Genomic DNA, 26,043 nt, shown 5'->3' on the forward strand with positions numbered 1-26,043 from the left:
TATAATGGGCCGAGGCGAGCCGAGGCGGGCCGAGGCGAGCCGAGGCAAGCTGTTACCAGCAGTGGAAAAACGCCATTGATGGCTTAACAGCAGAGCTGGTTTGGTTTGATTGATATGCGGAAGCACAGGCCTTAGCATTTGATCAATATCAGGCCACTGTGTTTGTGAAGCTACTGCACAGATGTACTGTAGTTGGAGCTGTTTTGCTAAGACCTCCAGCCCTTTACAGTGTTATCTGTTGAAGTAGCCTAGGGGGAGGACAGGTCTGCAAGTAGCTGAACTTTTAATGTTCTGTGTTTACAAAGAAAACATAATTGATATCCACTGAAGAAAAGGGCAATTTTGTCTCTCCAGCGTTTCTTTTATAGGTGTACATGCAGCCCCATTCTAGCAAGGTCAGGGTCGATGCAACCGTCTGATATCCAACTTCATAAAAGTGAATTTGTTTTTCCCTTAATTGATCTATGACAACCGAAATCAAGTCACGTTAACACTTTAATCTATGTTGTCACATCCACCTTACAGTGCCTGAAGTGTTGAGTAGTAAATGAATAACCATGACATTGAAAAAAATGACTATATGTAATAATAATAATAATAATGAAATAATCATATGAAAACAAACAGACAAAACGACAGCATGTGATTGGCTGCTGCTCATTTAGAGCCAAGCAACAGCCAATTACCAATTGTCTTGATTGACAGATTTGAAAAAATTCTGGCATTATGAATTCAAAAGACATTGTGGAATTAAAAATCTAATTGAAGTAACATTGTATTATGTGTGTGTGTGTGTATGTGTGTGTGTGTGTGTGTAGTTTTAGAATTTAATTCTTTCACAATATCATTGTTATAGTTTGCTGTTTTACTGTTGTTTAATATTTAGTGACAAGAGGACAGTTTAGATCATCTGAGGCTTGATAACAATGTGATGCTGCAACCCTTTTTACAATTAGTTTCTTTTGTGTAAAGAATCTTGACTTTTTGTCAGATTGTAACTCGCTTTTGAAATATGAAAAAAAGAGGCATTTTTATCTCTCCTGTTGTTTTTTGGAAGCTGGTGACACCTTCAAAGGCCTCACTTCTCTGCATGCCCAAACTCATGCAGCTGCAGTGGGAGCACTTACCAAATGAAAGAGCCAGTCTGAACAGCCGAGGAACAATTGCATTAATTAAGTGTACTCAACCACCTCTGCGGATAGTTTGTTTATATTGGATTACCCCATGGTTACCTTCGTTGAACCTGCGATGCTCGCTAACAAGCCCACCGAGTCTATCACTGGAGGGCTTCAGATTATTTTACAGTTTTGTTTTGCTGTTGTCAAGCTAACTGGGTGAGTGGCGCTAATTGGCATTCATCCCCTTTTTTAGGTTGTACAAACAGTACATATGCATGTGTCAGTGAGTTAACACACAACTCCTTTCCTGAAATAAGATTCACCCTTTCTTTAACCTTTTTATTACTGAGCTCCCCGATTTCCCTTCAGACGGTCATCTATCTAAAGCAGTGCACCCAGGTTTAATTAATTATGTATATGTAAATGTATGCTCTTAGTGCCAGGATCTCCATTTTCATTTCCGTTGCTTTTTTCCCTTCTCTTCCTGTTCTTTTCTCTTTTTTTTCTTCTTTAATGGCAGCTCCAGGTGGATTTATTGTAAATTCAATTTGCATTAAGGTTCTAATTTGCTGACACTGTGCATTAATACAAATTTTAAACTGTTATGCACCTCATTCCCCCACCCCCAATTTCCCATGCCTGAACTCTGGGTGCATTTAGAGGGAGAAGACGGGGTGCAGCACATTGTGATGGAATTCTAACTAAGCTTCTAATTGGAGCAGAATAGGATGGCTTATTTCGAATCAGGAAAATGAACTGCTTGTTATCAGCCGGTTGGCTGTGAGATAAGGGAATTACAGTTTGTGTGTTGAGGGAGTTGTTTTTCTGTGTGTATTTAGCAGAACATATAGCTGTGTGTGTGTGTGTGTGTGTGTGTGTGTGTGTGTGTGTGTGTGTGCGTATGCCTGCATGGTTATATAACTAAAAAACTAGCTCAAAATGACCAGATTGGGCTCATGTTCATCCCTTATTTAATTAGATTCATAGTTGAAAGTGTTTCTGACCTAAATACAAGTACTCCCTATTTGCAGTGTTTTAATTTTATTCATTTAGAGTTTGCATTAGTTTGGTTTGTTTGTTTATTTATTTATTTATTTCTACAAAGGAAGAAACTATCAAATAAAAGTCATATTCGGTTTAATTTTATTGCATTTAGCTTGCTGTAGGTTGGTTACTGTCAGACCGTTTACATTCAGACCCGCTTGTAATCATCTAAAGGCTCGCAGCTTAACTGGCACAGTAACTCACTTGCCTCTCTGGGTCTACAGTATGAATAAGGTAATGTGTAATTTGCAGGTAATTTGAGTTGTATTGTCAGGAGAATCTTCTCTCAAAGGTAAAATCATTTTTAAAAGGCTTGTCTGAGACTCTTAGTCATCTTCAGTCTGGATAGAAAATTGGAAGTGATTGACTGTCTTGTCTGTGCATGTCTGCTAATGGCAGTGTTCTGCATTTTTCCCTTCACCCCTTGATTTGGAAGGAGTACTTCCCCTGACACTGCTGCCCTTGTCGTTGATAACTCCCAGTCTTGGCTTGAGGAGGGAGTAGACAGCAACATTCCTCCACACAAGATGTGAAAACAGCTTTTTTCCTTTGGGCCAGAAGTTAGCACTTTCTTCTGCCGACTCTACCCACCACCATATAGGCACCTCACACCAGCCAACTAGGAGGCACTAGTGTAGTGAAACAGATAAGTTCCTCTTTGGCTTCCCAGCTGCAAACTACAAATTGTGCTAAATGGATACTCCAAGAGTGTTTTTTCATTATCCTGCATCACCAGGTAAAATTGCCATTTGGAAGAGACAAAACATTGCTGCGGTGGTAAATAAGTCATTTGTAAAAGTACCAATGCAAAGTTAGTAGAATATAAACATATTTAACTTGACTTTTAATCAAAAGTATATCAAATATCGGGTTGACTTTTTAGACTTAGTGGGCGAGATGGGAAGCTTTGTAGTCAAAATGCTGCAATGGTGCCAATAATGAATGAACTCGACCCCGGCTGTTTATGTTTAATTGCAGCTTTGATCCGTTTTATGATGCACTGATCTGATGAATAATGTAAAACTTGACCCTTGTCCAATTTTTTTATGGGAATAACAAGCACAAAAGAGATTAATTTTAACACTGTGTTTGTTACGTGTGACGAGCAGGGTATTACTCACTCACCGTCTCTTTGGCTGTGAGACCGTGCTGTCTCATCCTAACAAATTCAATCAAATGCAGTGGACATGCCGGCAAGACAAAGCCAAAAATACCACCTCTGGTGCAGAAATATGAAACAAACAAGCATCGGCATTTTCAGGAAACATCTCAGCCAGCTGTCTTCACTTCCCCATGTACTGTCACGTAGAATGAGTGCAGTGCATCATATTATCTAGTTTGTAATTGAATTGTAGCGGGAGGTAGGTTGGTAATCAGTGTACAGCAGGTAGTTTTCGTTCCAGTGTTTGACAGTAATGTCCCCTAATGGGAAGCTCTGGCGCTACTCTTGTTCCAGGCCACTAGGTTTCTCTGGATGTGTGTTTGTGTGTTGTCGTTAATAATGTAAGTATGTGTGTGTGCCTGCATCTCTTCTGCATTACAGCTTAATTCCTTTAAATATTCCTATTCCTTTTTTTTTCAAACATATCTTTCAAGAAACTGAGTCCCCGTCCACTTCTGCTGAATTACTGGGAATAGACAATGGCGATGTCATTTATAGCACCAACTCCCTTACTTGTGTGCCTTTTGGTGACCTTACTGTCCTTGCTGATCTGCAGCTCGAATCATTTCACTATCATAATCTTCTTCCACTCTCTTTGAACTGCTGGCACAAGCTCCCCTCACCCTCCCACTCTTCTGTACAGGAACGGCATAGTTTGGAGATAGAGGATGGGTGAAACAGAGGCAGAGTATGAGAGCGAGAGAGAGAAGTACAAAGGCAAAAAAAGAGAAAGAGATGATACTCTGGTAGTTAACACTGTGGGAAAAAATGAGAGACAAAAAATAAGGTCAGAGTTGGCATATGAGAGCCGACACGAGCGACCATCGTACCCGCTGCTTGCTTTTTGTTGCATATTCTTGCCATCTTATCATTTCACAGATGGCTGGTGCAGAGGCTGATGGGACAAGGCTCTCTATCCATCTGGGCATGCTCTATTTTCACCTATGCTTATTTCGCGGGGGCACCGGAGCACAACGGCAAAATTGTATGTCGGTGTCTGTAGTGGACCGGCAAGAGTCTGAGTCACCGGCTTAGTGCACCCACACCGCCATGATACAGCACAGAAAAACAGGCTGACAGGGCTGCCAGCGGAGGCAGCGCAGATCGTGTGGCCTGTTCTTGCTGTGTGTGTTCCTGCTGTGTATTTTGTTCCTGTGTGGGTGGGTGAGAGTGTGTGGAATACGTCTTAGCCACACTCTTGTCCTATGTGCGCAGTCATGTCTGCAATGCAGCACTCGGGTGTTTTTTTTCCAACAGCCAGCATTGTTTATGTTGTTTGTCTCGATGCATCCCAGGGCTGTTTGTTAGATGAGAGGATTACTGGCTGTGTGGGGAACAGAAGGATGATTTTCTGATTATATAGTGCTCTCTCTGGAGTAGACACCCCAGCCATAACAGGATCACTTTTACATCTGCTCCTTGTCAAATGCCCCCCTGAAATAGGCACGAACTAAGAGTAAACCAATAGATACAAGGCAATTTTTGTAGTTTGATTGTCCAGGAGAATCAAAATGCTGTTTGGGAGACCTAGTCACCCCATTTAAATCAGAAGTCATCACATTCTCATGCTGAAATTATCCAAAAGGATAAGACACTTTTTTGGACAGATTTTGCTATAGAGTGGGATGATGGGCTTTCCTCACAAATGTAAAATGAGTGTAATTGAGCATGAAAGGGAAAACTGGCCCTAATCACCTATACAGAGTCACATTGGCCGATTTACATACTGCTTTGAAGAGAAATGTGCTTCTCTTTCTACTTCTACTTCAAATGCAGGTTAGTATTTAGGTTAATAATTAGAGGGTTTCTCTTTTGCTAGTTTATATTTAAGGCATTCACCCAATAACCACTCGATCAAAGCTTGTACATTTCCCATTTCAAAAACGCATTGTCAAGAAGGTCCTTCGCATTAAATAGTACTTTTACATAATATGTGTTACATTTCCACTTTTAAATGAACAGAAGCTTTGGTTAAGATGACAGGGAATAATGAGTGATACCTTTAGCAACATAACAGAAAGCTCTTCTAGTTTTTGCAATTCAAGTTAAATTTATTGTTAATTTTTTTTTGTGTGAAATTAAAATTTAAAACTTGTGCTAATTTTGTGTGCAGGCGTTTGAAGATAGGATCAGCAACAACATTTTTATGGTATGCTGAAAGGACTGGTTGTCAAATTGATTTAAAAAAAAAAATGATTATAAAATGGTTGATTAGGATCTGTTGCTAGTTCATGTAGACATTTTCTGCCTTCATAAACTGGGACTGTAAGAAACAGCTTGTACTCTTCTGCCAAACTTGTTTGTGTGTTTATTTTTCTCTGTGCCTCTTCCCTTATTTTCTTCCCTGCAAGGGTGCATCCTGGCGAAGTTAGCCTTGTCCCTTTTTTCCATCAGCTACCTCTCTGTGCTCTCTGTCCCCGTCAGCGTTTAACCCGTGATTGGAGACAGCAGGCACCTCTCTCCGGAGGCCGTGTCCAATCAGGGGAGCTGAATCTGATACAGAAGGAAGAAGCCGGCAAGATTGCAGGCAATGTTTATTTTGCGATAGGAAGAAAAGCAGTTTTTTTTTTTCTCCAATCACATATGAGTATTTGCATATAAATGACAGCCCGGTGGCTGTCAAGGAAGAGAGGGAGTTGGAGAGAGAGACAAACGACAAATCAAGATGAAGTGTCATAAGAGTAAGTGCAGGCGAGACGGGGAGAGCGAAAGCTGTTTTATCTGCTTGTGAGGAACTGGGAGGTAAATGTCACTGCAATCATGAAATAAGCTGGGCAGCAGGAGTCAAAATATCAAAATCTACATTTAACCTTTTTTTCCAAATTTCTCAAAACAAGACTAAATTATGCTAATGTTTTATTTAAATTTTAAAGATAGTTTAAATATTTGTGAAAATACTCTAATTTGCTTGGCTCGGGCTATCGGTCCAGTGGGTTATGGTTACATTGTCCACACCAAAATAATTGCTAAAAAGGTGGCAACATCACTAAAAATTGGTTCAACGGGCATACAGGTTGCAAACAAGCGGACAGTTTTTTCAAATCACTTAATGGTTTAGCTCATCTGGTTTCCTATAAACCCATATTGCACAGATAATCTGAGTGTACCCATTACTCACAACATAATATTAACCAAGTTAGTATGGTAGGCCGAAGTTTGACCAGGAAGTCAGTAGGTAAACTTTGATGGATATTTACAAAAGTTAATTTGGGTTATAATTTTCCTTTTTCTCTTACAAATTAGAAAAAAACTGTACTGTTGACCAGAACTACAAAACTGTAGTTTTTCTTTTAACTATAGAGCTGCAGTCTGGAAGTAGGGGGAAACAGCTTGCCTGGCTCTGTCCAAAAGAGATGACTTACCCACCACTATTTGTAACTAATACGCCCTGAACAACAGTTCATCCATCCGTGCAGTGCCTCTGAGCAGCATCTCGTACTACAGCACAGGTTGCTTGATACAGGTAGTGAGCGCAGTGTTCAGGTTAGTTAATTAGTCAGCTTTACTTAGTAGGCATCATTTATAATTTTGGACAGAGCGAGGCCTTGCTGTTAGCATTACCTCCTTTGTTTAGACTAAGCGCTAAACACCTCCCTACTTCTTCTATGTAGAAAATGTGCAACCATTTGATGTAAAATGGAAGACATTGAAAAAAGCATACATCCCAAAATGTTGGACCATTTATTTAACAATGTCCCTCCACTGCACTGCCCCCTGTATATTGATAGAGCAGTGTTCACTCCTAGGTGCTTATAGATTCTCCTTTATGTCACCATATGGCCCCTTACTAAATTTTGATTTTAGCATTTGCTGTTACTTATTTTTCAAGCGCCATTATGCCAACAGTATACAGCAATTGTTGTCCCTCCTATAATTCTTTCAATACAATATTTGTGTGTGTGTGTGTGTGTGTGTGTGTGAAGTGAACATACTCTCACGTGCAGAGGCCGTAGGTGAGTGCTTTATTGGCTGATGACTCATTCTCTTTTTCAACATGCTGGAGGTACTTCAATCATGCACGTAATCTCCTCCTGTACGCCGGCAGCCGTGAGGTTACCTTTCACACACATCAGAGCTATTTTTCTCCTAATTGAGCCCCTCTCTGCTGCGACAGCATTTTCAGAAGGAGGAAAATGGCAGGTCAAGATTTCGAGACACATCTCTCCTCAACTGCCTCCCTCCCTTGGCAAAAGTGACTGTGAAGTTGATAAGTTCCTTTAGGGACCCTGGAGCAGGGCCAGCTTAGACACTACAATTCATGAGGGCAAGTAAAGGTTGGTGTCGCGTCACCTCTGTGTGTGTGTCTCTGTGTGTCTCTGTGTGTGTGTGTCCAATCTGCCTAGGCCTAATGTATGTATGCCTTTCTGATTGTATTACACTGGTGCCTTTATGGAGAAAAATGGTAGTGAACCTTCTTCTTGAGTGGTTATGAGAGAACCGACACTTTGTGGGAGTCTCCGTGGTGACCTGACTCAATCGGCATACGATTACCCCTCAGCAGACCTGTAACCCAATTTATGAGCTGATCACTTCTTCTCCAGGGAGCCCATGCTCGTTCTCAAGTGACGGAAATGGAGCAGAAACACGATGACATAACAACTGTTTGGCTTTATTGTGGTGCCCTTTTAAACCAGAAATGCATCATAGTTGTTTTTTTAATCCACGTTTACTAGCATCTTGGTCACATCTGTGTTACATCGTTTCAGCAATCGGTTGAACACTAGATTTATTTTTTCAATATATTTTAGAATGCCCTGCCCTGCCTATCCAATATGAAGGAGCTCCACTAAACATACGCCACCTAGTTCCTATAAAACTATACATTATAATGCATTTTAAATTCAGTGATAAGTGAAGAATGACTTGAATTTCCAGTGTGATGCTTTTTTAAGCTAGGCTTGAATTAAAAAAATGAATATTGAACAATGGTATTTATGTATATTTTGAAAGTATAATTGGTTTTAAAACTCAAAAGACCTTCATTCAACTCTTCTTTGCCTTAGCCTTGATTTCAATGTAAGCTTTGGTCTATATTTGCATTTAAACCTTAGGTGATGATTTTAACACATTTTACAGGGAAAGAAATGCAGCCACTTATCTTTGGCATTAGAACCAAGTTGTTGTTATTGTTGTTTTTTTCCTCTTTCTGTAAGTGACGTCCTCGGTTTGGTTTCCGGTACAAGCATAACACATGAGGAAGACAACCTTTTAATAAATGAGGCCCAGGCTTTTACACAGTTGGACAAATGAGTCTAACATGACAAACATAAAAACAAGGCAGTCCTGACAAATGGCCCTTTGCTTAATGGTGTGGATTAAATGGGGATACATCTAGAAGACCCCATTTTGATGTGGCGTCAGTGAATGTGACACAATTAAATTCCAATTTCCATGCTGAGCAACCTGTAAACATTTTTTCTATGATCATTTGGCAAAACAACTGACAGCTGACAGTTATTTTCCCAGCTGAAAAACAGAATTGTTTGGACACGGTATGCTCTTGGGACTGTGACTGAGGAATCATCCTTTTTTACTTTTGGGTTATGTGTAGCATAGCCCCAAACGCTGCTTATGCTTGATGGTTCCATTCGCTTGAGTTGTTATTATCACTCAGCAGATTGGCCAATTCCCTCACCAATTGTGATCCAGCAGAATGGAAATCTGGTGAGCAGGGAAATGTTAATCGAGTTCAATTAGGCGTTGAACCATGTTTGTTTCCTGCCAAAAGATTAAGCAGAATCCTCAACCTCACTAACCAAAATGAACGATAACCCTGTCAAAAGTCTGAAACGGGCGATTTGAGGATAGGAGGAAGATAACGGATATTGGCGCTTGCAAGCTCCTCGTGCTGGTATTGGAGATAAATACAGCAACCCCTCTGAAACAATTTCGGGTGGAGTTAACCCTTAAAAGGAAATTAATTTACTGGTTTTTGACGCTTTTATTTTTTCTTGAACACTAAAACTGGGGATATTTTCAAAACCCTGTGCTGTAATTGAATGCCTCAGGGTGGTTTGAAAAGCATCCTTCATCTGGCAGTAAAAAAGAAGACCCACTGTTACATGTTGCATATGTTTTCAGTAATCAACCATTTCACTTTTGTTTCACTTGTTCCTAGGTCTTTTTTTTATCAGATGCATAGTAATATGCATGTAATTTAATGATTTAGTCCAAAGATTGTCGTATCCACATTTCCAGTTTTACTGAACCGACTATGCATTTGTACTATTTTGCAGGAATACAATATATTTTACTGTAGTAGGAAATATCTTATATTCGGACAACATCAAAATAACTCTTTCCCATTCTAATACATACATTTTTATTCAATAAAAACTGTTAGTTTAAAAAATAAAAAAGGAGGGTGGCCTGAGTGTTTATTTCCAGTGCTGATGGGAAAGGCAAATACTGAGCCAGGCTGTCTGATGTTTGGCAGTGATGCATTAGTGTTTTTTTGTGTGCTACCAAATCAAGTCTGTGCAGCCACACTGAAAGCACTTTTAAGTAAATTTGTCCTTATTTTCTGTCTGGGCCGGCTGAATATCTATACAAGGAATGCACCAATCAGCTAGTGGGGCACATTAACACATTAGATTATTAGTTATTTTGTGGTTATGTCTAATGTATTATGTCCTGCCATGTCTAGTAGCTTTAAAATCTATCTTAAAGAGTTTTATTATACAATAGATGCTATACAATAGGTGCTCTAATGGTGCTAACACAAGTCAAGTATCATTGCAGAATAGGAGAAGTGGTTGCACTGGACTTGTTTTATTCTTGTCCTTGATGTAAAGCACTTTGAATACCTGCTGATTGCTTTAAAGCGCTCTAAATTACTAAATGATCATTGATTGATTGAATAATGGGAACTTTGAAGTGACAGGGTACATACCCATTGCACACGGGACAGCAAGTCACTGTGCCATAAACTCCCAGATATGCAAACCATGTTGTAAGAGTATTTTATGGGTGTTTTATGTGTATCCACACCTCAGAGACTTATCACAACGATTATTTTATGCAGACTTTGGCCAGACTAATCTTGTTTTCTGTTTGAGCCGCCGCTTGATTATATGACCTCATTAACTCCCATGCTGTTTTTATTAGTTGTTTGAGTAAAACACATTTTGGACTCTCAATTAGGACACATGATTAGAAGTGAAACCATCTTAGCTGCGGTTGTCTTACCTTAAGCTTTCAAGTTATTATCGTCCACAAACTAATTAGCAAGTTCTTGATAAGCGAGGGTAGACCCTGTGTTGCCATAGCAACAGTTTCACAGACTTAATCACAACAAAAGAATTGTGGTGTTGGGTAGCTCACAGAGCACACACTGCTTTTCCCAGCATGTGTATTTGCTAAAAAAAAATTCTATTTATTCACTGTTTTTTGTTTCATTATCTTGCTCCTAGGACCCACGTTATTGAGGTTTAAAGGAGGATGTCAAAAAGTGCATCTGAACTCAGTGTTCTCACTAAGACAGGGACTTATTGTTGCTGATTTAAGATCATGTCGGATAAGAAAAGGTGCTGCAGATTTAGCGCTGCTGCCGCAGGTAAATTGAGCTGTCAAATCTGTCGGACGGTGAAATTACGAGGCTAATGGCATGACCAGTAGGACATTTAAAGGCAGCGTTCACCCTCAACTACTTTGAAGCTGTAAATGTTGAATCTTGGTTGTTAAGTGAATAAGAGGACCCGTTTTTGATAAAGTGCAGTGTTTTATCTGTTTTTTCCCTAACCAGCTTCATCTGTTAAACTGTCTTCATACATTTCCCTGAAAGACTTCTAAAATCCACAAGACAACATAGATGAAGAAAGCTATTGCTTAAATGGTTAAAAAGTACTTGAACAGAAATTGAATAAATATTTCAATTAACAAGTAATTTTCAAAAGTCATCTATCAAGCACAACTGGCAAACCTTTTCTGGTTTCAGCTTCGAGGCTTTGCCGCTTTGTTATTGTAAATAAATTATCTTTAGTGTTTGGACTGTTCCAAACTGGTCAGACACATCAAGCATGGTCAGATTATACTGCAGCTGCCCTGAAGGCATCTGGATTTTACATTAAGTTGTCTTTTTTTCACTGTTGAAGTGATGCTTTCATCTTTTCTCCACCTATAGCACCAAGTAGTGTTGTTGTTGATGCTGCTGCCAGCATGACCCTTACAGTACCACACCACACAATACAATACAAAGACATAAATCAGCATGGTTTAATCAAATCCCCGTCAACACCCCTCCCCCTGGTTACCCCCAACAACTGGCGCACGCGCTGCACCTCGCTGATTGGCGGTCGAGTTGCTTCTTTGGTAAATGAAACATTTATAGAGGCTCAATTAGCGCAGCCTGTTGAGTCTGCGGCAGCTGTGCTCGCCAGCTGTTATTAAAGGAAGAGATATGCAGCAAGGTGAAGAGAGGGAAGAGAGGATGTCAGGAACAGGGAGGCAAACAAATGTTAAGATAAAGCAGGCAGAGATGTTTTTGATGCGGTGTGGACCAAGTTTGTTTATCAAATATAAAACCAAGTAAAACAGCAAAAAACGTTTGGATCAGTGTATCAGTTTCAAAAGTGGCTAAAGCCTCTGCAAGCTCAGGAGCTTTTACCTTAATCATAAGATATAGTTGATATAGTTTATGGAGTTATTGTAAACCTTTTTGAAGAGTTGTCATTCCTACAGAAGGCATTGGTCGGATCTCCTGAACTAAAGCAGCAGCAGTTACGCTGTACAACACACTGTACGTTGCCATAGTGATTTACCACAGTTAAAACCAGGCTCGCAAAACAGGAACATCTGAGTTAAACTCCCTAATCTTACTTCATGATACAGGCCTCAGCTCACATGAAATTGATTCTTTTCCCATTTTTATGAACCACCCAAATGTGTTGCTTGATAGACACTATTACTTATTGTACCTCCATCTTTTCACACAACTCATTGTGTGTGACAATCTCAAACAGCAAGTCAGGAGTTGGTACTGTCTGTGTGACTTTTCACGGGTGTCAGGACTTGATAAAGATGAGTGTAAATTTAGTATCTGGTATTTCTCATGAATCTTAGTTGTAAAATAAGTCTGCGGATCAAAACTATCCCTTTGCCTGCTGGGTATGAATACACCAGTTATCATTCAATCTTTTTACCTTTTTTGACTGACATTAGGTGGGCTTTATCAGATGTCTTATTAAAAGAACCCCCATGGTTCCGCCTTGGCATGTGAGGCAGCACAATATGAGACAAGCTACTTTTTTTCCATTTATATTACTGAAAACAGCCTTTGAGATCTGAGGATAATCTCAAAAGCAAATGCAAATTTCCTGCACTTTCTGATTGTCTCAGGTCAAATGTAGATGAGTGCCATCACTGCCAGATGCAATATTGACGGCGGCTTATACACAGTTTATTGCCAGTAGACTCAATTAATGTATAAGGTGGTGGCATTCAAGTAAAATATAAATACAATAATGTTTGAAGGCAACAATTATTGAATGCAGATATGTGGAGAGTTCAGTTTAACAATCAAAAGGATACAGCGGTGCTGAAACACTGTCTTTTTAAGTTAGCTTTAAATTCATGTTAGTACACTTAGGAAGTCATATGTCAAAGGTTAGTTTATGTATAAATAGCTTCACTTGGTTTGTTTGTTCTTGTGAAACTTATAAAGGAGACATTGTGCATCAGTGCCGCAGGGAGGAGAAGAGCGTCTTGATTGATTGGGATCCAAGGATTGTTGCAAAGCACATGAACAGACAGCAGTGAACGTGGTCTTGACCTGGTTGCGACACACCCTTTTCAAGATTACAGATCACCTCTGCTTGGTTTGGTGAATTGGCTAAAAGAATAGTCAAACCCTTTCCTAGTAACGCAATACTTAATTCTACTTTTCTTTGTCCTTTTCTTTCAGTGGAAGGCTGCACGGATTGGTCAGTGGACTACCTGAAATATAAGGTGCTTCTTGGGGAACCTGTACGGATTAAGTGTGCTTTGTTCTATGGATATATCCGGGCCAACTACACCCATGCGCAGAGCGCAGGACTTAGCCTTATGTGGTACAAAAGTGCAGGACATGGTGACTTCGAGGAACCCATCAGTTTTGACGGCACACGGATGAGCAAGGAGGAGGATGCCATATGGTTTCGACCGGCAGAGTTGGAAGATGTGGGGTACTATTCCTGTGTATTAAGGTAAGTTCCCTTTTAGTTTTTGTAAATCAGCATTACTTAGAGACATAACTCTACATTTCTATCAAATGTAAATTGCTATTGATGTGCTTTCGCCAGCAGTATGTCAGTAGAATAGTGGGGGTAGAAAACATTTTCTGGAACCATGTAGGGAGAAGTAAAGTCCTCCCCTTGGTGATTTCTAATAAAGTCTCTCATCTCTGGCCAGAAGAGCACTGATCCTTAGTCCACAGAGCATCTAACTTGGGGCCCTTTTGCTTCACTTTATATGCTAAATTATTTCTTTATTCTCCTTTGGGGGACAGTAAGCCATTAGGTGCAATTGGTAAATCCATAACCTTTCAGCCGTCGCAAGTCCTTTCTGAAAACGTGAAAGAGCAAGAAATGGGACAAAAGAGGAAAAGAAAAAGTCAGATAAAAATAAAAAAGGGGATTCATACTATCTTTTTTTTTCTCTTCCCTGATGGAGGAGGTAGACAATTGTTTGATTAATGAGTTCTGTGGAAATGTAGGGCTACCCCCTTTTTGTCGATAAGTCATTTTTAATGCTTTTTAATTCTGAATAATTTATTTCCATAAATGTCATGAGTACATTTATGGGAAACACAACATTTAAATGTGGTGCTGTTGCATGATTTTTGTGAAGGAACTCAGTTTTACAGTTTATAAATGGACTGCATTTATATAGCGCTTTTCTAGTCTCAATGACCACTCAAAGTGCCATTTGTGTTGATTAAATCCACTAATCGATTAGCCGCCAAAATCAGATGAGTGTTAGTCCACTAAGAATTTCTTTTGTCGAGGATATCGCTAAAGAAATGTTCTGGCCTCCTAGCTGAAATTGGCAGAAGTTTTCATTAACCTGGAGGTCGTCTGTGGCCTGTCAAGAAAAAGAAAAAAAAAGTCCAAGCCACTGTCTCGGAGCCCACAGGACAAGGGGAACTTTGAAAACACATCTTTTTGGAAGATTGGAGTGTAATCTTTTAATATTCAGTGAAATCCACTAAATCATTTGTATCAACCTAAAAAAATGATTTGGGAAATGTGTTACTCTTGCAAAAAAACTGAACAATGTCCTCTTGGACAGTTGCACTGAGCACAGGTTTCCTTGTATTTCACATGCTCAATTTTAGGAGGTTTTGGCCATTACTATTCATCACCAGTAACACTCTCCCCTTTGCCGCCTTAAAAAGAAACAGGCAGCACCAGTCCAACAATTCTCTATTCAGCAACATTGGCAGCATTTTCTGGAGGTAGACAATCAGTCAGCTAAGAGGTATTGTGTAATCATGCAGAAAGTAGAACCATGAGATTTGCTTTGAAAGAGTAGTGTTGCTTTGTTGCCAGTCTCCACCATTCAGAACCAAATTAAGGAGCAACACTTATTTTCCCATTATGGTGAAAAATAACAATAGTTCTAAATACAGAGCACTTTTCAGTCACACAGGAGTTCTCTCTGCAGGCAATTCTTTGGACCATTGTTGAATGTAGTTGCTTTCTGCGGGTTTTTAAGTCAGGACAAAGATTCTCAATTTTTAATGTTTAACATTCAACTCTAAATATTTTTCAACTCAAACAGAAGATTTGCATCCCTGACCCTTATTTGCATTGCCATCATTGATGCTACAATCAGCTCCTCTGATTTTCAGTGTTAATCAAAGGTTCCACTGAAGCTGGGGGTGTTCAGATCTTCTCAGTGTTATAGATGACAATGTGATACATGTTAGACTGATTAGCTCCAGCACAGTAAGACCATGTCATGATGTGAGAATTCCTATGTGTGATTGTAGATCAATGGTGAAATTACATTTTAAAAAACACTATGTTCACTGTCACTAATTATCAATTAATTAGGAAATAGAGAGCCCAGATACTATTTTCACAACAACCCAACAACTGAATCTATTAATTTTACAATGATATAAAACAGGGAAAAGTGACTTTGTCAAATAAATTTTCTAAAGCTGCATTAATCAGTTTTGGGCCACTTTGGGAAGAACTCTACTGTGGCCTTGTAAAGTCTGTATGGCTAGTGTGTAAGCAAGCTATTGCCTGTTTACACATCCAGCAGGCATGGAGTAACCGCAGCATTCATTTGGAGTTGTGTTTTTGGCCACACAACACATTGGTCTTCATCAACTTCTAAGGAAAATAACTGGCTCTTTAGCTACTAGATGCTCCCCCGTGCTCAATAGCTAATTGCTAACAATTTCCTTCTTTCTTTGGTGCTTGCAAGGTAGTTTACAGTTGTGGACATGAGGTTGATGAGAGCGTTGAAACTAAACCAGAAAATTAAAAAAACAATGAGCTAAAGGGCACCGAAACTGTTTTTCAGAGTTGGGTGCAAAGACAGATTCAGGTGAAGATAGGTGGGATTTCCTTCAAGTTACACCCAAGAATCTGAAAAAACAAAGGGGAAAAAATTAATTTGTCACAAGGTGTTTAGTGTCAGTTTTGCTACAGTTGAGTTGAAGAAATAAGCTGAATACTTTGAACATGCTTTATTATATAGTAATAACTTATTAACCTTGCAGGTAAAGGGTTTTTCCTTCAGACTGGCTCATCATTCAGCTCTATACCGCAACATACGGTGGCTTTTAACAGGGGGAGGGCCTGTTTAAAAGGCTTGAGAGGATTAGGTTATTGGACACTGTGTGTGTGCGTGTGTGTGTGTGCGGGTGCGGGTGTGGGTGTGGGTGTGTGTGGGTGTGTCTCACATGTTTAGTTCAATGCCACGTTCTGAATTGCATACAGTAGCAATGCATCAGAATTGACCACATGGGACCATCAGATTAGAATGATTTATAGTCCTGTATTTGCATATAGCGTGAGTTATGGAGCCACAATAATAAGGCCAAGACTTAGTCAAGATGAACAACAAAACAAAATTTTAGTTGCTTTCTCATACTGCATATCAACCAAATTGTACATCTGCTAAATACAGTATATGGTAGAAAATGTCTGAAAATGGCCCCAAATGACATATAGTATATGAGTGGAAAGAGACACTAACACTGACAATAACACTTGAAATGTAAATATCGAAGAAACACAATTAACCTTGAATGGCCTGTGTATGACAGTTGCAACCACATTTGCTTTTGGAACATTCTCCTCATTCTTCACTCGAGCGTCGACGTGTTAAAAATCGCAGGAATGGATTCATCCAATATTATAACCACATAGCAGCTCTTTTATCTAGACGTGACTTATTTCAATTCCAAGTCACCGCAGCCAAATCAGAGGATTGCTCTTCTCTTTTGTCTCAGCAGCGTGGGTCCTATAGATGATCAGCGCTTGCATATGTTAACATATCACATTTGGATAAGGCTCTTGGCAGGGTTTTTACTTGAGGATACTCACCCATTTCAAACATAAAGGGACCTAGGGAATTAGAGCACTGAGCGATAGAAAGAATGAATCACGGCACAACAAAATATCTCTCACTGGATACATTTTATACTTGAACACGTTCTAACAATTAAATCCCAGTTACTATGGGCTCCCGTGATTTTATAGCTTTTTATCTAGTTTCTCCAGTCATCAGTATTGTATTTGAACCTAGGTGCTTATGTTGTGGCTGTTCAACTGTGAGTTTAGGATGTGATTCCTATATGGCATATATAATATACAGTAGCGACTGTCAGTCCATTTGTCCTGTACACAGACTCTCCAGATGCAGGGCTGCCAGCTGTCTGTCAAAGGGGCTACTGCACTAGGCAACCAGTGTAGACAGGATATTCATAATACACCTACATAAACATGGTCACAGCCAGTGAACACACACTGCTCCAGCATCATTGGCCACTTCTGCCAGTTAACCGCCTGAGAGGCCAATGTGTTACTGAGCAAAATTCTGTTGTCTCAAATTAATGATTCCACACAAATTGATTTCAATATTTGTTTTTCCAATGTACGGTAAAACACAGTACATTGCATTACACATAAATTTGCTGTATCATGATAAAGAACTACTGAAAACACATTAATATTAATATAATTCTATCAAATCACCCATTTCCTGTGAGGATTGAGGTTCACGGAACTGCGTTGTTCTACCCAAGCCGTTATTACTACCAGCCCTGTAAAGTATATTTAAAAAAATGCTTTGTGAGCAGCTTGGACACCATGTGGCATGATATAGATGACAGAGACACATCTGCACTGAAAAGCACACACACATCTTAATAACTTTGCAGTTAGCAAAGTTTTAAATTAGAAAACAGCTGGGTAAAATGTGCTAACAGGGTGCAGATAAAGACAATTATTTCCAATTTAAATCATCTAGTTTCAAGTACTTTCTTAATCAAGAGGCATGTTCTTAATAATGTCTGTCATCTTCCCTCCTTTTTGTTCCTTGTTTGTATACTTTGAAGTAGTGTGTGTGTGTGTGTGTCATTCAATCATTTTGTCTTTCACTTGTAATTAAGACCGTTCACATCACATACGTACTGTATTTGTACATTTTTTTAAACTACATGGCAAAACCCTAAAATGTTGTCATGCTATAAGTGAGTATTTTTTTGAAATTCAGTTCATCCTGGTTTCAGGGCAAAAGCTTCGCTCAGCTGACGTTCACCTTAATCTTATAAAAGTTCATTCACAACAAGCTCTCTGCGGAGTTCCATGCTGCCTGATCTCTCCGTCCTTCCTCTCATCATAATGTAGCATGTTTTCTCAATTTCTTTTACTTTTATGCTCATGCATTATGCATAAATTAGCAAAGCAAACTGATTTGATGGATGAGTGCTTCTGCTTTGATGCAGTCGCATGCAAGATTTCACACTCTCGTGGGATTTCTAGGATTGCCTAGCAACGTGCTAGCAACTCTAATTACCTTTTCTGTATGTTAAATGAAGTTGTGTGTGGCGGCTCTGGCCTTTGTAGTTTTTGGTAATCTTTAGATGTTTTCACAGCTTCACATTGGCTGAGTTGTTGCTAGGAAAAATGTTGAATCCTGTTGTCAGATTTTTCTGGATCTAATCAGGTCATGTGCAATGCATGATGGTTGGTATCGTTTCCTAAGTGAAAGTTGCTGTATACGCCTCATATTTTTCACTGCATTTCCTGTTGGTTGTTACCATTCTAAAATGTCTAAAAAACAACAACAGACTAAGCCAGGGGTCTTCAACAGGGGGTCCGCAACCCCTAGGGGGTCCGTGGAGGTACTGCATGGGGGTCGCGAAAGTTTTAGTTGCTTAGACTTTTTTTTATATATTTTTTGTATTATTTGAGTATCTTAGTATTGAATGCACAATAACAAGGTACATTTAAACATGGCACTATGGGACCAGTTTGATAAAACACAATTTTATACAATATATATAATTAGGGGGTCCCCGCTCCATCTCGCCATCAGTTTGGGGGTCCTTGGCCTGGAAAACGTTGAAGACCCCTGGACTAAGCAGTTGCAATGTAATTATTCAATGGTCAGCTTTCAAATCAACACACATCTATTTCATGAACAAACTTTAGCGTGAACAATCACCAACCTAAGCATGCATTATACACACACTCAGCAGTGTTGGTCAAACAAGCCAGGACACGCACATCCACAGTGTATTGATCAGCATGGAAAGTGCAGGGATTACAGTGTCAGATTAAGGGCTAATGTTTAACCTTTAACCCTGTTCACTGGTGTTGGCAAGCTGCCACTGTCCCAAGCTTATTAATGAGTTTCCTGCATGTCCTGCAATGCCTGGACTGTCACCAGCAAAGGACAATGAGAGGGGAAGATAGCAAAGGAGTGGGTGTGCATCTGTGTGTGTGCACGTCCATTTGCTTATTTAAACTGTGAGTGCACCTCACCTGGCACCTGTGCACACACGTACACACCAAGATCTCGCATAGAGAACACACTAGCTACCCATCCCAGACCGCAGACATGTTGACTCTGTTAGTATTCGTGTGCAGGAGTGGCTGGTGATATCTCAGGGAAGTGACAGCCAGAATGGGCCGTCTGGAACACTCTGTCATTCAGCCTGAGTCAGGGCCTGTCCAATTGATCCAGCCCAGCTGTCAAAGCCAATGAGAGTCGCTAGACTAAGGAGCTGCAGGGATGGTTTGTGCTGCCAGGGGTTATGGATGATGTATAATATAAGGATGGTGTTTGTGTTATAAGCTAACTGGCAGGAGACAATCGGTTAGCTGTGGCGCTGTGGAATAGCCTTGCCGAGGAGGACTATAACAATGCTGGTGCCTTGATAGTTGTTTATTAATGGAGTTTATATTTAAATGCTATGCTGTGCAGAAGCACATATGGATGAGGTTTTAAAGTCACAATGAAATGAAAAATTTCAATTTTATTCAAACCTTTCCAAACATAAGAAATACCCTGACACCTACATCTGTAATCTTGCACCTTGTGTCTTTTCAACAGTGCAAGATAGAACATCTGGCCTTGGCAGAGGTCTGAGCTGCCCAATTGCCCTTCTAGTTTTTTTTTAATTCATAACAGCTCCAGGTGATGAACTTCATTTTAAAATAATTTGTTATTTCACACAATTTTGTGTATTTGCAGAGAGCTTTGTTAGTTGGTTTTTCTCACTTTTTAACAGTTTTGCCAAAAAATTTGAAGTCAGTAAAGCATAGAGCCATTGGCTTTTCATTGGCTTTTCCTTGTGACTTTAACTGCTTGGTGATGAAAAGATGAAAATTTAGGGGATCCCAAAAGTCATTAAGGGACATTGCGTATGTGCCATTAATGTCTCTACCAAATTGTGTTCTAATCCATCAAGTGGATGTGGAGATATTTTAATGGATAATTGGGCCTCATGGTGGCATTAGAGTAGAATTCGAGGGACTGCACATTTAATATTTGTTGAAATATTCAGTAAGGAATAAAGTGGTGGGCGTGACAGCTAACGTGGCGAACAAACCACAATTTTACTGTGATGTGTTTTATGTATTTCAGTTAATTTGGAGAAGAAATACACAGTTACATTAGATGCAGAACATACACTTCATTAACAGATCATCCAAGAAAATAGTAGCACCACAGCAATGGCTGGGATGGGAGAAAATAGCATTTCCACAAACTACTTCAAGAAGTTATGAGAGAGTTGGTGCCAACACTCTGGCAGCAGTCATTCAGAGTGCCCGGGTGGGGTTTTGTTAATTGTGTGATATGGATTTGCCAATCTGCTTCATTTACCAGCCAGGGATTATTGATGATGCTTGCCTGTGTTCAATTTCTTTACACCTGTTTAGAGAGACTGCTGTGAATGTCTGGACAGCCTTTTAGTTGGCTCTACGTGGGTTAGTAAAGGTGGTTTTCCAGCAGCCATTGTCTGAAAATGTATAGGCTGCTGTTTGGGCTTAGTCCACCTTTCACTCTGTGCTTTATTCAGCTCTGTGATGTGGCAGTGTGAATTTGGCCAGATATTCACTGTGGACCTCTGATGTTACAATGGCGGTGTCAAAGAAAAGAATGCACATGAAATCATTTTGGGGCTGGGTGCTGGATAGAAACAAACCTCCATCTACCAAACAAAAGAAGAAAAAATATATTCAACATACTTTTATATCAATAGTTTACATCTTACATATTTTTTTTGTTTGCTGATCCCTAATCAAAACAATTTCATTATAGCAAAAATCGTGTTATATAAAATATTATAGCAAAGGGTCAGAGGCTTGAAAGCAGAGTGCAGAGGAATAGTTTGTGCGTTATAATATTACATTATTTATCATACCTGGTTTTAGTTAATGGGCTGGATTGATATTCATTTGAATAACACCATCATTTTCCTGCATATAGTCGGAAATTTTAACATTTAGTGCTTAGAACCACAATCATTTAATACTCCATAATCCTTGATGATCTTTTAGAGCAAGATAACCCGATCATACTGCAATAACACTACTTATAGATGCACATAAACAGCTAGTATCTGCTTTTGTTTTATTTAGTTTATCTGATAGCTACAGTATATTAAAGGCCTAATACTGAACCATTAAAATTCACCCATGGCCATCTGTGAATGTTTGCTCTAAGTGAGTTAGTGCTTTGTTTCCATTTATGCACTGCTTAATTTGGACATTTCAGCATTCAGCTGGAAAAGAGAAATTCAGTTTCCTTACGTTGATTTACAACACACATATTATGGAAAACCAGATGTTCTGTCAATGTGAGGAAGACAAAACATTGATTTATTCTGAGTAAAAGAGAACATTAGTATTTCCAAAGAAGTTTGTATTAGTAACCTCATTGAAGTTTTGGAATATTTTAATTTCCAGGCAATTCTTTAAGCCCAAACTGAAAAGTTGTGTTACTTACTGTGTTTCTAAAACACACACATAATAATTTAAATTATAATCCCTGTCCTTGTTAGAACCATTATCTGGTGGACAAGTTTCTGTTATCTATGGATTTTAGTATGGAGAATGGATATCAGCTGTATTTATTCAATTGCGCTGCAAAAGTGGCCTACATTTCTGATTTCTAACCAGCCTGTGAGGGACCAAGCAGTTAGGCATGAGGAGTCATAAGAGAAATTCCAAAAAGCAAGAGTTTTATTTCCCAAAAAATAGTTACAACAACATAAAGATAAAGTTCCGGGCCCTTAAAAGAGGTCAAACAAACAGTAACAAAAGCTCAAACAGAAGAGACTCAAAAATACGACTGACCTCCTAACAAAGAAACAAAGGGGACTTATATATTGGCTGATTAGACCAATTTAAACACAGGGGGAGACAAACAATAACTACAAACTAACTTCAGAAACAAATAATGACAAACCTACCTAAAAACGCATTCCAAATTACATATACTTTTACTTATCTTAACTCTACAACAATTACTTTATATAAAATCTAAACCCCAGAATCCCTACAGCGAGAATAAAGCTACCCCCCCCCTAGACACATCAAGCAGTGGTAGTGTCCAATTAGGCCACCTCCTCTATAAAGCTGGTCTTTCTCCAAGCGCCACCTCTTTTAAGCCATAAGACCTGAATCCCTTCCAGGTGTGGACTCCAACGCTCTTAAGCTGGCTGTATGGCCATGACTGTGGCCATCACACAGCCCATATGCTCGTTTTAATGCTTGTTGTACTGTGGTACTCTTCGTAGAAATTGGAATATAAATTTGATCCAAAATGTGCCTGCATTACGGTCTCCACCAATTTCCCACTCGCTCCTTCTGATTCGACATTTGTCCCATGCTCAATTCCAGTTGATTAAGCCAAGATCAAATGGCTCCTGGCTACTGGGACCAAAGGGAGAGAAGGTTAGCAGTGGAGATTTTATTCTGGAAGACCTCTTGACTCAAATCAGTTGTCACAATCTGCACGACTACCCAAGACAACTGAGCATAAGGTCACATATGACCCCTTTCTTCATGATTTACTGTTAATCTTAGACACACATGCACAATTGGAGGGTTTTTATTCATATATAAGATTGACTGCAAAATAACGCCCAGGTTAGGAATTTTCCCATTCCAACTGAGGGATTTTATTCAGTCACGTCTTCAGTGTTGCTTTCCCGTGTAGCCAACCTCTTGGCTTTTTTGGTCCACATTGAGCAGAGCAAGTCATCAAACAAGATGCCAAACCATCGCTATCTGATCGGAGGGACACTGACCTTCTCTTCCTCATATCTGATGGTGTTTTTTATCTGCCAGACAAATGTCAGAAATACCATTCCCCAAGCAGAATCACTTTGGCACCAAAGCCAACTTGTTCTCCTGCCTTCCCTCTCCCCCTGGACTGTGTACGGCGGGCCTTCAACAGAGACATCTGCAATACTGCAGCTATCAGTCAAAACGTAATATAGGAGAGAGCTCACAGCACGCCTAAAACCTAAGGGTGAGAGTATATTATGAACATGCCTTGGATGTGGGACAGTAACTGCATCCGAATATTATCAAACTGAAAGAAAGTGTTTATTTAATTTAAAATAAAATTATACTATAGATTGTAAAACATTTGACAATGTAGAATCACTGTTGGATTGACTTTTGAAAAAAACTATTTTATTTTTTAAAAGCAAATGTATTTATCAGTTCATTTATAGCTTCACAATAAATAAACAATCTGCTATGAACCGCTTATATACTCTATACTGTACACTACTATAATGAAAGACTCGGGTCGACAGAAACAACTCCAAATGAATTAGAATGTTGCAAGTATGCCTTATCAACTTAAAAGGTGATGACAATGTGCTGCACCAAAAAGGTAAAAATAAAAATGTATATCTGCAATAGAACAACACATATCTCTCATTTGTGGAACCACTGTGACTGGTTTACATTTTTTTCACCGATATGGCCCATACCCTCATTGCAACAGCCCATTCCTGCAGCAGTATTGCTAGTGAAAGACGGCTTATATTTGATATGCATAGCACTATGGCTGCACATACATTACACCCAGAGGGCCTGGGGACCAATGAATAAGGTCATGACAGAGTTAGAAGAGAATACAGTGGAGACAAATAGTTTATTCTTGTTATGAAATCAGGTTGCTAGTATAATGATGAGTGGAGGATGTTTTGGAATGGAAAATGAGTTCCCTAAAGGCATCAACCACAGTTGGAAATGACAGATTAATGCATTTGAACACAAGAAGTGCTACTGTCAGTTTAAGACATTCAACTCAAGGGAAAGCTTGAAGGAATCTCTTTAGAAATATGTCATTTGGTTAAGGTAGTTTTTTGGGGGATGAGATGTTTGCTTTTGCAAATTTGCATTTATTGCATTGTCTATATTTACAACAGTAGTTTTAAAGGTTGTGTTTGGGGACTGTGGGGTCCTTCAGTGGTCTTTACTGGAATTATTTCCAGTAAAGACCACTGAAGGACTATTCATTTGTGTACTTAAAGTCTCTCAAAGCGCTAGCCCTAATTTGTTCCTCTCATGGATTACCAATACATTTACTGTAGTCACAAAAGCTAACTCATTTACGCCTACTGCATTGATGTAATTTCCTTTATCTTCAAGATAATCTTTTCTTTAATCTGTCTTCTCAGTAACCAAAAGTAGACATTAAGTTTAAAGTATAACACTTTGCTGCTTTGCATGATCGATCCCATGCTGTATATAAAGTTGTAAGGAAGTTCTGTGAAAGCTATTCTTTCTTTGTAGTGTTGAATATTACATATCACACAATGCAGAGATGCTGCTTGTCTGTAGTCGTATATTTTGTGTGTGTACGTGCATGTGTGAATACAAGTGTTTAAACAGGTGCAGGAGTGTGTTTTTCACAGCGTGGCAAAACTAAATTACCTGCAGGGGTGTGTGTTCCTCTCTGAGATATTGTGTACTACAAGACAGGAGAGAAAAAGGGCAGGTGGAAGCGAGGACAGAGTCAAACCACAAGCAGAGGGAGGGGGAGAGAGAGAGGTCGTATGGATTATAATTGAGGCAGGAGTTGGTTGATCCAGGATGGCAGACAAGTGCCACAGTCTTAGACAGAGGCTAAGTAGGAGCAAGTTGGCCCACAGTCAGATTTGGGGAGCCGGGGTGCTTAATCATCCGGCCTTGGTGCTAGAGTTGACAGGTGAGTTATGAGCTGAGGCTACAGGTAGGAGCCCCAGTCTTCCCACTGCTCACTAGGACCTTCGCTTTGGCCATAAATAATGCCTGGACCATAAAATACTGATTTAGGATTACTGGGCGGGCCCTATCTTGATCTGGGTTAATTTTTGCTCGGTGGGAACAGAGAAGGTAGTCATGGGTGCTGATGTAATGCCCATGTGGTATACTGTATCTAAATGCATAATTGAGTCCAATATCAGTCTCTAGCTCAGTATCAACACCACTTTTCTGACCTCTCAGGCCTGCCTTAGTCTTTTGCCAGTTTGGACTCTGAACCTGTCTTGGACTCAGCCGTTATTTGATGTTGACCAGACTTTTTCCCTGCCTGTCTAAAGCCATTGTTACATCCGCCTCTAAAGTGATGTGGCACATCCAATCATGCCAGGCTGCATTAACTGCAGTGGGTGTGTGCTCTCAGGAAAGATCTTGGCTGTTTTTACATCTGCCCTTGACATCCTGACGTAGGCCTAGTTGACGTTTCGATCTAATCTCAGGTATCTGCTGACGCAAGTGGCTACAAGATGGACCAGTGATGTCATTTGTATACTTAGGCCCCTGTTGATGTGATTTCCTTTAGCTTGTGCTACACACTGGTACAAAATGATGCCGAATGGAGGGAAACAATAGAAAGTTTCAGCAGTTTCAGACTTATTCTGCGCTCTACAGAAACGGGACACACTTAAAAAAGGATTAAGGATGAATTAATATTGAGATGGATCGGGTCACACAAATTGCATGACAAATTAAAGGGAAAAACCTGAATAAATGATCTGAAAAACAATACAAATTCAGATGGGTTTGAATAGGAAAATATACAGTGAATTGTATACTGTGGCCTTCAGTAACCAAAGTTTAACCTAAATAAACCCCAAATAAAAATATTGGACTAACGTGTTAGCTTCCACCACCATTATCAAACACCAAATGAGGGAATATCTTTTAAAAGCAATGGTGTTCATCTTGCCACTTACTAAAAAAACAACACATTATGTTGTTTTTT

The 26,043-nt window shown here is 39.5% G+C and overlaps 1 protein-coding gene across 3 annotated transcripts in view; it reads left to right on the plus strand.

Moving 5' to 3' along the window:
- LOC117939346 (interleukin-1 receptor accessory protein-like 1) overlaps window positions 1–26,043 on the plus strand; it is a 254,316-nt gene that overhangs the window by 107,056 nt on the left and 121,217 nt on the right. For all 3 annotated transcript variants that reach the window (XM_034864604.1, XM_034864603.1, XM_034864605.1), the window contains one exon: window positions 13,226–13,505. In XM_034864604.1, the coding sequence (XP_034720495.1) occupies window positions 13,226–13,505 (280 nt within the window). The remainder of the gene's footprint in view (window positions 1–13,225; window positions 13,506–26,043) is intronic.

This window comes from Etheostoma cragini, chromosome 24 (assembly GCF_013103735.1).
Source record: "Etheostoma cragini isolate CJK2018 chromosome 24, CSU_Ecrag_1.0, whole genome shotgun sequence".
NCBI classification, from domain to species: Eukaryota; Metazoa; Chordata; class Actinopteri; order Perciformes; family Percidae; genus Etheostoma; species Etheostoma cragini.